Raw genomic sequence first — 15,513 nt, 5'->3', positions numbered from 1 at the left:
ACTAGATGTTAATACTTGACATCCGTTCAATGAATTTATCTGACTGACTAAACATATTCATTGTCACGAGACTATCTGACAATGATATAACGTATGATGCTGTAAAGTTTCGTTATCTTGTCAGCAATAGACAAAGGTTTACCGTTTAAGATGATTGTTCTAACTTATCAAAACTACATGATTTTTTTAATCATTCTGACATGATGGTACTGACTACCTTTAATTAATGGTCGCGTCCCTGCTTGTCAGTATGTTAACGTGTAGGTATCCGGACTATAGGCACTCGAAATACTGTACATTAACATATTTAATTGAACTGCACATCACTGTACTTCTTATTTAGGAAGGAACATAAAGGATATCGACTTTCCGGAGCCTGTAAGGACCAAGTAAAATATCTATGTTTCAGATAGGTCGAGGTCTTCAATGTATTCCGTGGTTTTACAGAATGAACAAAGTTGTGCTTTGTTTATCCGCGGTTTTGTATATTGGTGGTGGTAGGTTGTTATTTCATAGTGTCAAGTGAGCTTGCACTGGGTTTTCGTAAAGCAACTAAACACATGACTTATCTGTGTGTCATACAGGCAGATCATGTGTTAAGTCGCTTCAACAAAATGTACACAATTTAGCTGTGTTATTACAATTTTCATGCATTACCCCACCACTTTATAATAAATTAGGAATTACACAAAACAACTTATTGTCTAGTAATTTCATAATGATCATGTAAAAGGGCACCAATAGGAAATGTAAACATGATGTTTATCAATGGGGAGATCACACCAAGGCACAAAGCTGTAGAGTTAGACTTGTGACTGTTAACAGTGACTTATTAGTGAACTTTGAGGAAGAACTGAAATGATAACTATAGAAGATTAAAATATAAAACTTTTATTATTTACACTTCTGATATCAACAGTGCATAAACATTACATGGTAAAACTATGACAGAAAAATTAAAAATGAATATGTATTGATGCTGGTGTCCTTTTTATAAGCAATTCAGTTTTACAGGTAGGTCTATTCTTCCTCTCTCCCGCTTCACAACTACTGCTTGGCTGGTTATGTACCAGAAAGTTACCCTGATTGTACCAATAAATACATCATTTATTTATTTTGTGTTACATGTCTCAACAAATATCACTTAACAGGATCAAAGTTATATCTCATCATCGGCCAACCGACTGATTTGAAATTTTACAATAAACAAACAGAGAGTTCTGATAACGATAAACAAACCAGCAGAATGAGAACTTCTTAGCACAAACGGCTTTTGCCTGTTTATTATAATTTTGGCAAGAAAAAAACAACCCAAGAAACAAATAATACAAACAAGAAAATCAGACATCAGAAAGATGTATTTCTAAAACAGTTCAGAATAGGTAACAAGTCAGCTGAAATTCCTTTCACGTTGAAGGTTCTAAGTTGGCAGCACAATCTTATCCTTCTATCTTGGTAGTAACATTTTAAATGGAGTCAGGAGCTTACTGTGGATCAAGAAAAGAACGTTTGACGTAAGTTACAGGAGAGAAACAAAATGATGTGAAATAGAGTATAGCGTTACAAACCACAAAGATATGCTTTAAGTTTATTCTCAAGTATGTTGAATGAAGTCATCACAGTACTGTTGTGTCGGTCCCGGGACAACCTAACAAACTTATAGGAAAACTTCATTGACAAACAATATAACGCAATTGGTCCGTCTAAACGATTAACGTAATGTATTGTGAGCTATTAACAAGAGAGTGTTCTCCAAGAAACCTTGGTAGACGTTACATAACACAAACCATACCATTCAAATTAAGGTATGCATAAATTAACATATATCGTAAACAGATTATTTGGTGGCGCTAAGTAACTATCCAACATCCCTCCCCTTCTTCTAATTAAGAATATATATCATTATTCGCAATACTTCTTAAACGAAATTATTAATTACATGACACTCGGCAACTTTTCAAAATAAAACGTTTCCTATAAACCTTCGTATTCTAGACTTATAAAACTACTCACGATGAAATACTAAATGGAACAAATTGTTTACGAGTACGTGACGACCGTCTCAAATAAGTTGTTACTGGATTTGAAGCTTTTGCCACGTCCGGGACCGAAACAGCAAATGGCGATTTCAAATTCGGTTCCTGCGATTCTAGCTCAGAAACGGGAGAACTATTTCTCTTTAAACCACGAGTGACGTCATCAACACCAGTTGATTTCGGTTTATTGATCTCGTCAGAGTCAACAGTAATATCTAAATCCACAATACTTGGCAAAGACTTTAAATCGTTAAATGTGTGCATTTTACTGCTATAAGGCTTACATGATCTTGATCTGATTTGATTAATATGTCTTATCCATACATGATCATCAACTTTAACCAAATATGTTACAGGACCCAATACTTTAAAAATGATGCCCTCAACCCATTTATCAGGCGATAATCTAAAATCCAAAACCATGACCTTTTCTCCTACGGAAACAGATCTAATAGGCTTTTCAGTATTTGAATTCTGTTTTTGTGACACTGAAAAATTCAAATTTGGTTTTAGTGCTGATAGTCTAGTTGGCAATTCTCGCTTAAAGAATAATTTGGCAGGCGTTTCTTTGGTTAAAGCGTGAGGTGTGGTTCTGTATGACAACAGAAATCGATCGATTTTAATTTGAACGTTGCCACTCTCAAATTTACATTTTTTCATTGCCTGTTTAAACGTACGAACAAAGCGCTCTGCTTCGCCATTAGATGCTGGGTGTCTGACAGCACTTCTAATATGGCGAATGCCATTTTGCTTGCAAAAGACGTTAAACTCTGCAGCAATAAATTGGGGGCCATTATCTGATACCAGCTCTTTTGGCAAGCCGTAGCGTGCAAATATGGTCCTCAATTCATTGATAGTTTTATTAGCAGTTGTGGATTTCATTAGGATGACCACTGGCCACTTTGAATGAGCGTCAACAACTATCAAATACATATGACCGAGGAATGGACCCGCAATGTCAACGTGAATACGTTGCCATGGTGCGGTGGGCAATTTCCAAGGATTTACATCAACCTTTGGAAGAACAGATTGAACTGATTGACACGCATTACACGATTCAACAAGCTGCACAATCTGCAAATCTAGACCTGGCCAATATACATGCATCCTAGCAAGTGACTTCATCCTTACCATACCGGGATGACTGGCGTGCAATTCGCTTAGAATGCAATCTCGGTAACTCGAAGGAATGATCACACGAATTCCCCATAAAAGACAATTGCCTTCGACGGAGAGTTCATTTTGTTTACTAAAATATGGCGTCATTTCTTTCTTTAAGTTTTCTTCCGGCCAACCATACAGAACAAAATGTCTAACCCTCGATAAAAAAGGATCACTACTCGTAGCTGTTGCAATTTCTTTTGCGCTGACAGGTAAAGATTGAGTTTGCGCCTGATTCAAATCATTAGCTTCATTCGTCCACAATACAGTAAACTGATCAACTGTTTTATCACTAGTATGCGCGCTCGAATTTGGCAATCTAGAGAAGAAATCGACATTTGCATTCTGTTTGGATGTACGGTACTGAATATCATATTCATAACCACTCAGAAGGATAGCCCAACGTTGCAATCTAGATGCGGCTAACACAGGGATGCCTTTGTTAGGACCAAACAGAAACTTCAATGGCTTATGATCGGTAAACAAAGTGAACCGCTTCCCACAAAGATATTGGTGGAAATTGTGCACTCCATAAACAACTGCTAGGGCCTCCCTTTCGATTTGAGAATAATTTTGCTCAGTTTTCGTTAATTTCCTGGAAGCATATGCAATTGGTTTCTCTCCTTCCGGAGTTGAATGTGAGATCACTGCTCCGATACCATATGGTGATGCATCAACTAAAAGCGTAATCTCCTTAGAGGGGTCAAAGTACACGAGCTAAAAACTCTGCAATTGGAGTTGACGAGCTCTGGTTGTAGTTGTAAAATCGGAATCTCTCCAGTAAAACTGGGGGTTTGGAATTGTAGTATTCCCTCAAAGTCCCACAAATTTTGTTAAACTTCTTCGATGATGGCTAATCCGGCGTTACAAGATTTTTTAAAAGTCTATAGCCTTTTGCTCCCATTGAAGACAAAAGTATCGCCACTTTCTTTTTATCATCCTCTACCTCATTTGCTTGGAAAAACAGTATCAAACGTTCCTCGTATGATTCCCAAATTTCCACATCAGGATCATAAATCTCCACTTTTAACATGTTGGAAGCCATAGTTTCTCCTTCTCCCGGTAAGAACTCCTTTTAGAACTAACGTTTAATTTCCAACCATCCTCGTCGCCAGATGTTGTGTCGGTCCCAGGACAACCTAACAAACTTATATGAAAAACTTGACAAAACAGTATAACGCAAATGATCCGTCTAAACGGTTAACGTAATGTATTGTGAGCTATTAACAAGAAAGTGTTCTCCAAGAAACCTTGGTAGACGTTACATAACACAAACCATACCATTCAAATTAAGGTATGCATAAATTAACATATATCAAACTATATCGTAAACAGATTATTTGGTGGCACTAAGTAACTATCCAACAAGTACCTTCCACTTATGTTAGCCTTATGAATTGAAAAAGTCCTTGCGAAGTGGTTTGTGAATCTCCAATTACCCTGACTGAAATAAGATTGAAACTATACTACCATCAATTAACATGCTAGCTATCTCCTCCTTCATATCATCTTGGAACTTGTTTCCTCAAAGTAGACAATTCTTTTTAGTACTTTTAAGCACCACTACATCATTTCTTATTTTACATGTAGCTATTTTATTTTCTGGGCTACATAAGAGAACACAATACGTTGGCCATTGATGAGTTTTTCTCAAATTTCAATTTCTGTTTATATAAGTTGTAAAATTGTATTAAGCAAACTTGTACAGGTGTGAGAGAGTTTGCATAAAAGTAACCAAGTATGAGACGGAATGCACTAATTGTATAAGACTAACATGAGGTTCAAGTCTCACATCCACCTCAAGAATTAATTAAATTATTAAATTAATTTTGCCAACACTTAAAAGTAATCCTTACAAAGCTTGAACATTTTTGTAAGGTCAAAGAAAGTCTACTCTATACAAACTCTTAATACTGCACAGTTATCTCCACTATGAATTTTTTGAACAAACTTCATTTGCATAAGTTAGAGTGTCCCCTAAAATATAATTATATTATTACATATTTCAAAATGAACGTGATTAATAATACACACTTGATTGACTTGATACAAGGTAGTTTGGAAAACCAATGTAGCTGCGAGATGTTATCATATATTGTATTATATTTCTATTTTGTATCTCTACTCTTTACCTTTAGAACATGACAAATCAATGAAATGGTTTTCCATCTAACACGATGTGCCGGACAAACACAAGAGCAGCTTTTAAGAAAAGTAAGCCAAGCCAATCGGATGCAAAAAGCCTGTCACAAAGCAAGACAGTCCTTGACTCTGATTTAATTGTTATGGCCCATGGATTGGGTACACAATTTCATAATAATAATGTTCGATTTATATAGCGCTTTATACCAGCAATAGGTCTCAAAGCGTTTTACAGACATTATATTACCCCTGGTCAATGATAACCTGTCCCAGACACAATCCCTCCAGTCGGCAGCAGTTATATACTGCGCCCAATGACAAGTTACCTCACAGGTACCCATTTAACCCCTGGGTGGAGAGAGGCAAGTGAAATAAAGCATCTTGCCCAAGGACACAACGTAATGAACTCGGCAGGAATCGAACCAGCAATCCTTGGATCACGAGTCCGACGCCTTAGCTAATTGGCCACCACGCTCTCATGACCCCCACATGATTACTTTCATGCCCTTTCACTTCCCCTCTTAACCTGCAGACTGCCACAAGTGTCTTCATTTCTATAGCTGTCCGTTCCATGACATCAGGGAGATAACAGCTTTTAGCTAGCTCGTCACATGCTACCCGTCTCTAACCATATGATTTCTATAGACAATAGCTGATTATTTAACTGTTAAGACCTTTATAATTTCACTGAGGCTAGTTTAATAAGGTTTTTAAAACCTTCAGGAACTTTCTTCTCCAGTACAAACCTAAGCAATGGCTCCTGCTTCATACCAATAATCATTGTTTAATAATCAGTTCCATTCCTCACAATAAACTGAGATTTGTCTAATGAGTCCCAAAATATAGAACCCAGTCTTGAAGTGAACTTTCTCTTCCGAGGAAACTTAATATTATATAATATTGATTACCTGAAGAAACCAGTCTGTTGTGGCTTTTCCTGATGGTTTCTTTCAGTTGAAGACTGCCTGGTCCGAGAACGTGTTTTAGGTAACTCATATCCACTGTTAACTGGAATTCCTGGACTAGCAGTCACAGGGGCTGGCAATGACAAATGTGCTACATCTCTTCTACCTGAGGGACTGTGAGAAGTCTCTGCATTGGAATATTCTGTGCAATATAAATGAAAATAAAATAAATAAAACTGTTAGCAAACTGCTTATCCACTAGCGAGACTGTCTAGGAGAATGTGTAAAAGTAAGTTGGCCTGATGTTTCGATCCTAGCAGGATCTTCTTCAATGGCTAAATGACAAGTAACAGTAACAGAAGGGACAAAAACATGCACATTAAACCTGTCTGTATTCTGTGCGTGTTTTTGTCCCTTCTGTTACTGTTACTTGTCATTAAGCCATTGAAGAAGATCCTACTAGGATCGAAACATCAAGCCAACTTACTTTTACACAATATAAATGAAATCACAATATAACACCAACCTGTTATGTACTCTTTGTGGATGGAACAACAGGCAAGATTGTGGCAACAAAGTAAAACATCATCAATCATCACAACGAAAATAGTGTTTTCCATATTTATTTATCAGTCAGCAATATTGATGTATTGATCTCACTCTCAATGAAAATGACAAATGATTCATAATGATTATGAATTCCATCTTTATCGCTAAATCTTGATCGCTTTGATCATCGCTAAATGGTGGGTGAAAAATAACAGCAGGCTCCACAGAATATGAATCTACAAATGGTGAAGAAGGTGAGATTTCTCGGTCCAAACCTAAGATGGACAATGCAATAAACCAAACGGCCAATTGCTATCTTTTATTTAAAAAGTGTATGGGCACACAAAAATAATCCTCTTAAATTATTGTTACAATTGTTAGAAAGTAGACCAGAACCTACCGCTTGAAGAAACTGAACTGGAATATCCCCTTCTCCTCAGTCCATATTGATGACCTGTCCTCACAGGTTTCATGAAGGGTGGAGTCTGCCAGAAATCAAAGCGAGAGTAATTGCTTTAAATCACTATAAATAAATTTAAAAAATTGTGAGTAGATATAGAATGTGGCCTGACATTTTAATCTTATCAGCACTCCTTTCAAAAGAAGAGAGAACATAATTTTTTGACAACACAAAGTTAAACAAAAGACAGACAGAATTGTTGTTTTTAAAGAAACAATAGAAGCTGGCATATAAGAGGACAATTGGCAAGAGAACGTTGTTTCTGCTAAGAATATGAATGAAATGTCAGACCATCCAATGATTTGGCAGAAATCAAAATGTACAAGGGGTATGGACTAAGCAATACATTTGACTGATGTCATTGGTAACTTGGTTGGATAAACAATTGCTAACCAATAAAATAAACATACCACACTGGATGCTTCTGTTTAGTACTTATTACTATGAGATTGACACTGTCTCTTTTCCATTGTATTTGATAAAACAAGTACCGAGTGTCATAAGAAAGCATGAATTACATGAAAGCATTGAGGCACACAGTGAAAAATGGCAGAATTTAGAAAACATACTTTGAGATACATTGGTACTATGCTGCTGTTCAATTGTCAAAATCATAGTAACACACAAAAAGATTGCACGATAACTCACTTTTTGCTATTGGTCGGCAGGATTGGGTATAACTCAAGATAAGTATAAATTGACATATAGGAGGTATAGATTTCTGAAATCCAAATAGATAATTCAAGATAACATGAGAATATTACCTACGGTGATTCACATGCAGAAGGAATCCTTATAAAAATAAACCCCATCTTTTTCAATATTTTTTCCACATGCTGCATTCACATCTTCATTCAACATTAAGGAATCATATTTTACAAGCACTTATCCCTTTCTAGACTAATGTATGGTACCATAGCAACACATTCAGTAACTGCCTCTATTCAATTATAAAAAGAAATACATAAAAAGCAAGGTTGCGAAATAAAACTTTCATATGAAGAGAAAAATCAGCAATCCAGGATCTCACCTTTGATTCGGTGGTTGAGCTATCTCTATCGGAATTTATTTGAGAAACAGTCTTTTTTACTGCCACTGTGGTAAGGAAAAGATACATGCAGCTTTATCACATGTAAAGTTTGGTATGAAATCTATGAAAAGTTCATGATTGATAGTACTTAGTAAAATAATGAGTGAATCATATTGTCATTATGTCAAACTGTGAAGAAGAATGATAAATGAAAGTACTAAATTTAATAAAAGGTCTTCATAATGTATCTTTAAACCTAATAACAATAAGCCATAACAATAAGCCATAATGTATCTTTAAACCTAATAACATAAGCCAAATAGCCATAGCAATAATAACAATAAGCCTGACCAATTTTGTATTTAAAGCAGCATTTTGAGTTTGGTCAGAATTTTTTTCAGCATAATGAGTATTTCTTACGATGCCAATTAACCAAACCAAGGCATCCTGCTTGATTAATTTTCAACAAATTAAAAGTAATTGAGTGAGTAAGTAATTAATTGGATTCAATCCTCAACATTTCGTTGACTGGACACTTTTGATAGTTGTATGAGACACACGTGTAACAGAAAATGTCAAAATTTCATATAATTTGACAATTGCTTTATTGCTTCCAATGAACATTTACTGAACAAACTAATTAGTTACTTTGTCATAGGATATTTTTTATGGAGTAACGCCATGAAATATTAATCAATCGGAACTCAAAAAGCTGCTTGAAAACTGAAAAAAAATTCACATAATATTTCCCTACCTACTACACCAAACCTTCATCCTTTAAATTCATCAATGGCATGACTACCATACAACTGATTCTAAAAACATGACCTTTCATGTTTACCGAAAGGTCGACACGGGATGTAGAAGAATCAACAACAATATTACTGATTCTGGTCCACTGAGAACACACTGACAGTACATGCAGTACAATTAAATAACTGTATCGAATACTGACCCACAGATGAAAACTTTTAACAAAGCAAGAATTAATATATCTGACCGTTGACAATTTGATATATACGTACTAACATGGTAGCCAATTGGCTAAGGCGTCGGACTCGTGATCCAAGAATTGCTGGTTCCATTCCTGCCTAGTTCATTACGTTGTGTCTTTGGGCAAGGTGCTTTACCTCACTTGCCTCTCTCCACCAAGGGGTTAAATGGGTACCGGTGAGGTAACTTGTCATGGGGTGCAGTATATAACTGCTGCCGACTGGAGGGTTTGTCTCTGGGACAGGTTATCATTGACCAGGGGTAATATAACGTCTGTAAAGCGCTTTGAGACCTATCGCTTGTATAAAGTGTTATATAAAAGCGAATATTATTATTATTATTATTATACCTCTTTTTCTATTCTGTAGGATGCTAAAGGGTGTGTTAGCTGCAGGTTGTTGAACAGACGATGGTCTTAATTGTGTGGCTATGTCACTCAGAATCCTTTTAGCCTTCTCTGGTGAAAAATTCTCAGAATTATCCTGCTTTGGAGTTTGAGCATACTCTTTAATCAGATGCAGAAGTCCACTGGGAAACATAGGCATTGAGTTTCTGTTAAAAACAACAAAATAAAGAGCTTTCAAGGGGTCAGGCATGTCACAAGCATTCTGATGCATACCACCAACCTTTTCTTGCATTCATGCATGAACACAAAAACCTTGGTATAGAATAATATGTTACTTGTAATTGGAGGTGCTCCATGTATTACTACTGTACTACTGTTAGTGATCTCTTTCCAGACTCCTGTTCACTTCTAATTAAAGCTAATTACTTTATTATGGCTCCAAACTTACTGCTGCATACTACTGCATAGTATACTGGTTTTCACATACCTTGATGCTACAGATGATTGTGATATGTGTGATGACATAGGTCTTGTAACAGGTGTAGTAACAGGTGTAGTGACAATAAGTTTTGGGTTCAATTTCCTTGAAGGTGCCTTGAAATGTTTGGGAGCAGGCTCTGCAAACAGATTCTGTGAAACAATAAGAATATTTTAATTAATTAATTAAACAATCATTCTGCAATTAAAATATCAAAAAAGGAAAGAAGTATCATCTGAAAACAACGTAAAAGTATTCTACAACCACAGCCAATGCGTTATGCCACAGACATCTTTAAATTGATATGTTGGAGAGTATAATACATTAAATAATGATGTATGGGCAACACCACTGAGACGACAAAATATCTCTGTACTTAAATAAAGACAAATATAAACTGTCTGATTATAAATTAATCACAAATTATGCATAACTCAATTCTTAGAAAACACAAAACTACAATCCTGCTGATTCTGACAAGTTGACCCTTCTGAACAGCAGTTCTTAATACTTTCTTAACTTCACAGTAAAAGACATCCTGTTCATTGTCAGTCTAGATACAAGAGATATTATTCCCTACAAGTTGTAAGCCTAGACTAGGCAAGCTTAGTCCCAACATTAATACTGCACTGCACCTAAGCATTATGGCATAATGTGGCATCAATGTAACTTTAGCCATCTTCTTTCATCTGCACCCCAAACTACAATCATATAAGTAGCTAAGGGCATGTATTGCACTGGAAATGCAATATCGGTAAAATCATCATCTGCACCCCAAACAACAATAATATAGGTAGCTAACAGCACCCCAAACAACAATAATATAGGTAGCTAACAGCATGTATTGCACTGGAAATGCAATATCGGTAAACCATAAATTAGCTATTCCAATTGAATGATGCCTTTAACTATGGGATTTACTCAGGAGTTTCAAATGGGTATTTCTTTAAGTACCTTGTTTGGGAGTCTCTAGGAATAAAAAACTTATTTAATTATGTATGAATACAAAGCAAGCCTAATTACAAAATGTGTGAAACCCTCTACAAACCTTTGCTGGTGGTCTTTTCTTTCTCTTTGTACGAGAGTTTGATGAAATTGTTTCTCCTTGGAGGTACCTTTGACAGGAGTCAACTGTTAGCACCAACATGTAGGGATGGGGGTTCAATCGTTCAGAATATTGGTTGAATGTCAGAAGTGTTGATGCCTTCCATGGTTTTCTCTCTGTTAAACAAATCAAGGCACATAAATATCACTATCAACAGTAGCTTCACATCTAACCAGGTCCCTCCCTTGCATCAGGTAAAATATATTTCAATGAAACAGTTTGCTGGAATTTTCACATTGTTTTCACTTGAATTCAACAAGTATTACAGAAAGCTTGACTCTATAAGTAATTTACATTTTCAACTTAAGTAGACATTTCCTGTACAAATGACAAGTACTGACTTTGGCTTGCAAATTACAAGCAGTTGTCTGTGTTAATATTACCTAGAATAGCAACTATTCTCATATTATATATATTTATATATTTTGTTAATAATGATAAACAGCAGTTAATTTTACGACACTTAAGCAACCACAAATGTGGGAGAAACCCTCAAGGGCTTATGAATTACAACTTACATGTCAGTTGGCTTTCAGTTCAACATTTTGAATCTTTTCAATTAAGAAGGTCATTTCACATGGGAAACCATAGATTGCTCTTGGATGAAAAACCCACCTTACTATGACCCATCTGGGTATCGTATCCGGAACCTCCCAATTGCTAGGCTTCATTGCTTCAAATGCCACTGCCTTTATCCACAGATTTGTTTTGTTGTACAGTCATTGCTCTTTTACTCTTCATTACACTATCTTTACAGTGTCAAATGACCAGCTTTGTATTTTGGCGAGTGTATATATACAACTACATTGTACATTGTTACTACAGTAGATATCCTGGATATCCCCATGTCTTCAGAGATGATAAGAAATCTTATCAATAACCAACCCAACAAAATAATCCACCTGAAGGCAGTTATTTTATGATGCAGTCAAATGTACATGTGGAAGATGCCAAATGATTTATACTTCATGAGTTAGATGGCTATCTTATTCCCCTTTTAACCTAAATTGGGATTTTCTACCATTTGCTAAACAATTTCAAATGTGGAAACTGTTGATTTCTCCTGGATAAATACTTAATTAACTTTAGCCAGCCTGGACTAAAGCAACCATCTTTCAAATGATAGATTTCATTGTTTATCATAACAATAATCATAATAATTTATTCTTATATAGCGCTTTACAACAAAGAATGATCTCAAAGCACTTCACAAAATCGCATAAAATATTACAACTTAAAATTAAAACAGCTTAAAAATATTGCATCCTAAAAATTACAAAAATAAATCAATATCCTAACATCCCTGTGGGAAGATGCAATCCCCAACAATCCTACAATGTTCTGTTACAAATTAATGTTTATTGCACTACTCTAATAATTGGACAACCTGCATCATATGCTAAATCCACTTACTTGGCATGAAAACTAGGTGATCTGTCCGAAATGGATGAACTTTAGAACGTCTGGTCATAGCGATGACAGTATCCACTGCAATCTGATAGCAAGATAACAGCATTCAATACGCAGTAACAAAATGGGTAAAAAGCAAAAGGGATCCATTTGCAGTTATTTAGTAAACAATCATATGATAATTTAAATTGTCATTTTATATTTAGAGATATTAAACGTTATCTGTAGAAACAGCTTTTCCTTCCTCGACATGATTCTGTAAGTATTTAATCCTCATTTGGCTGCAATGTCTTTAGTTTACTCACATTCAGTTCCTTATGAAGAGTGACATCATCACAAGAAACATGCTCCTCCAGAAACCTTAAATCAGAAGTAAAGAAAACTATTATACTAACTTTGCTGTTTGGAAAGTCAAAAGCAGAAATATTTGAAGCAACAAAAATGTTATCACATGTTAATCCTGAGAAATACTGACATATGGTTGCAATGTTACACCATGACTCGAATACAAAAATGAAACAGTTGAAATTTAATCATGCATTAACCTGGATCATTTTAGAACTTTTAGAAACATGATAATGGTCTGTTAGAGGCATTATCCTGTGCAGGGTTATAGCCACGCCGGCCGGCGGCGGCCGGTGGTAACCGCCCCTCACGCCTGCCGGCCGGCATTGGAAGTGAATAAACAGTCCACAGGCCGGCACAAAAAAATAGTAAAATGCTTGTGATATACAACAAAAGTAACAAATTTATCTTTTCCTTGCCGTAAAACATGATAATAACGTCACCTTTTTCTGTTATATTTACCTTAAGGGGGCCCTTGGACCCCCGGCCGTGAGATGCGAGAGCTTCGCTCGCTACGCTTCGCAAATTTATTTAACCAGCACTCACAATCTCCTAGCTATAACCCTGATCCTGTGTAAACTTGGATGTTCAGCTACTGCTTATGTGTGTCTGTGGTACAGTTACTTACTGAACGGGGTTATAAAATCAATATAGTCCATCCAACTAAATGGTCCTAATCTGTACCATTCATGGTCATGGCTAAAAGCAGTTTCATGTTGCAGTATCAAGAGTGTATAAAGAGAGTACCCTTCAAGGAAGCATTACCAAACTTTATATTTTACATGTTACTTGCATTATATGACAACCTACTAGTACATTCTGTTAAATGCTGGAAGTTGTACTGAATGATAGTAAGTTGCCTACAAAACCTGACAAAGAAGTACTGATCTACAGTAAAACACATCAGGGCCACCTCCAACTTGAACACAGAATAGCTTAGAGTATTTTGTACCTTTTTGGGTCTCCACTTGACTGTACTGTTATCTTGTACACCGAAGAGCCGCATCTGATTAAACGGGTGTCTTTTCCAGGGAAATTGAAAGAGGAAAGCATTCTTATGGTAAAGAATCAACCTGTAATGAAAAGAAATATTGTCAAATAGCACAATTAATGACAAAACAAAACAACTTAATAAAGATCAGTTTCCTGCAAACATGGCTTTACATTCTTCTATAGGTCAAGATGATTATAATGTATATGTTTGCTTTGCTGTTAGATCAATGAATATATATGCATTTAGTACTATACAATTGCTGAACTAATACTGAAATTTCTATTGAAAGATGACTGTATTACTGATTATTTGGTGACACTTTGAAAAAAGGTGTATTCTTCATTACGAAGCTACTGTATGTGATCTTCCTGAAGGTTAGCGAATGCAGTAGAAATCATTCTGTTTTCAGTTCAGGAAGAGGCTCTTTGTCAATTCCAAATTATGTGATATATTACGTTGAACAGACTCTTCCTTTAATTTCTTGGAGACATTATATTTGATTTGTGATAAAAGCTCAGGTGGTTTGAGCAATTGGAAGAACTACAGAGTACCATGCAACTTCCCCTTTTGAAACAGGTAGTTCAACAATCATTTAATATTTATGGTACCGTTGGTTGGGCTGGCTACAATCTCAAGTGTTATATTACTACTTAGCATTTTGTGAATCCTTTTTAAGAATATTCTAAGTCTGACAGCAGTTTCCTTAATGGCTCTGTTGGCTGCAATATGAAGTGAAATTTTTTAAGTAGCTTGTCATCATTTTGTATCAACTGAAAGAATTCCAAGTTCAACAGAAGTCTCCTTTGTAGTTTGTGACTGCAGTCATGCATGCACTGGCTACAAATTTTAGCAGTACTTTGCCAAGGCTAGCTGATGTGAACATCAGGGGTGTAGCTAGACTTCTGATTTAGGGGCCCAAACATTTCCAGGGTCAGGCGCAAAATAAGGCCAAATTAAGTCAAATTTTCTCCGAAAAACCATATCTTTTCCGAATGGTAGTCAATCTTTTTGACTGATTTGAATTTCCATTCGCGAAACTGAACCAATGATGAAGACTAGTAAAGTTACGGGTATCGCGGTAACATTATGTGTGCTGTAACTCTAGGCTACCTTTTTGCCTCTATGAAAACTTAGATTAGAACTAAGGGCCAAGCCAATAGCCGAAATATTTATCAATATGACATTATTTCATTTGGGATACAACAAACCGAAATATTGGAATTCCTGGGCTTTTGTTCCAACGATGCGGTCACTTGTACTTTCATAAAACAGATTTTGTTCTGCGCGGTTTGCTTGAAATTTATGTTACTGTGCTAGGAGCGGCGGTGAAGCAGACGACGACAAATAGTAAGTGCCAGTTTTTAATTTTGTGTGACCCGGTGTAAATATAAATGGAAAAGATGAACAAAGTTGGTATGACCCTTCGCAAAATTATAACGATTTATTTTAACAGCACACCAAAACCAACTACAAGGACACCTTATAGGTTATATTGTTACCCAACTGTTTACATGAACTTCAAGATATGTAACGACGGCAATGTATTATCATGTTTAAAT

General features: G+C 35.9%; 1 protein-coding gene across 1 annotated transcript; it reads right to left on the bottom strand.

Moving 5' to 3' along the window:
- Nucleotides 1-870: 870 nt before the first annotated feature.
- Nucleotides 871-15,460, bottom strand: LOC139971906 (uncharacterized). The gene is made up of 11 exons (XM_071978747.1): nt 15,163-15,460; nt 13,913-14,033; nt 12,921-12,975; nt 12,619-12,700; nt 11,149-11,321; nt 10,110-10,252; nt 9,626-9,828; nt 8,284-8,348; nt 7,194-7,278; nt 6,248-6,446; nt 871-1,487 (listed from the first exon to the last, which is right to left on the bottom strand). The coding sequence occupies exons 2-11, from the start codon at nt 14,011-14,013 to the stop codon at nt 1,448-1,450; spliced, it is 1,146 nt and encodes a 381-aa protein (XP_071834848.1). The 5' UTR covers nt 14,014-14,033; nt 15,163-15,460; the 3' UTR covers nt 871-1,447.
- Between the last annotated feature and the right edge of the window lie 53 nt (nt 15,461-15,513).

Source organism: Apostichopus japonicus, chromosome 8 (genome assembly GCF_037975245.1).
Source record: "Apostichopus japonicus isolate 1M-3 chromosome 8, ASM3797524v1, whole genome shotgun sequence".
NCBI classification, from domain to species: Eukaryota; Metazoa; Echinodermata; class Holothuroidea; order Aspidochirotida; family Stichopodidae; genus Apostichopus; species Apostichopus japonicus.
The sequence above is the reverse complement of the archived record's forward strand: the minus strand, read 5'-3'. Positions and strand labels throughout refer to the sequence as shown.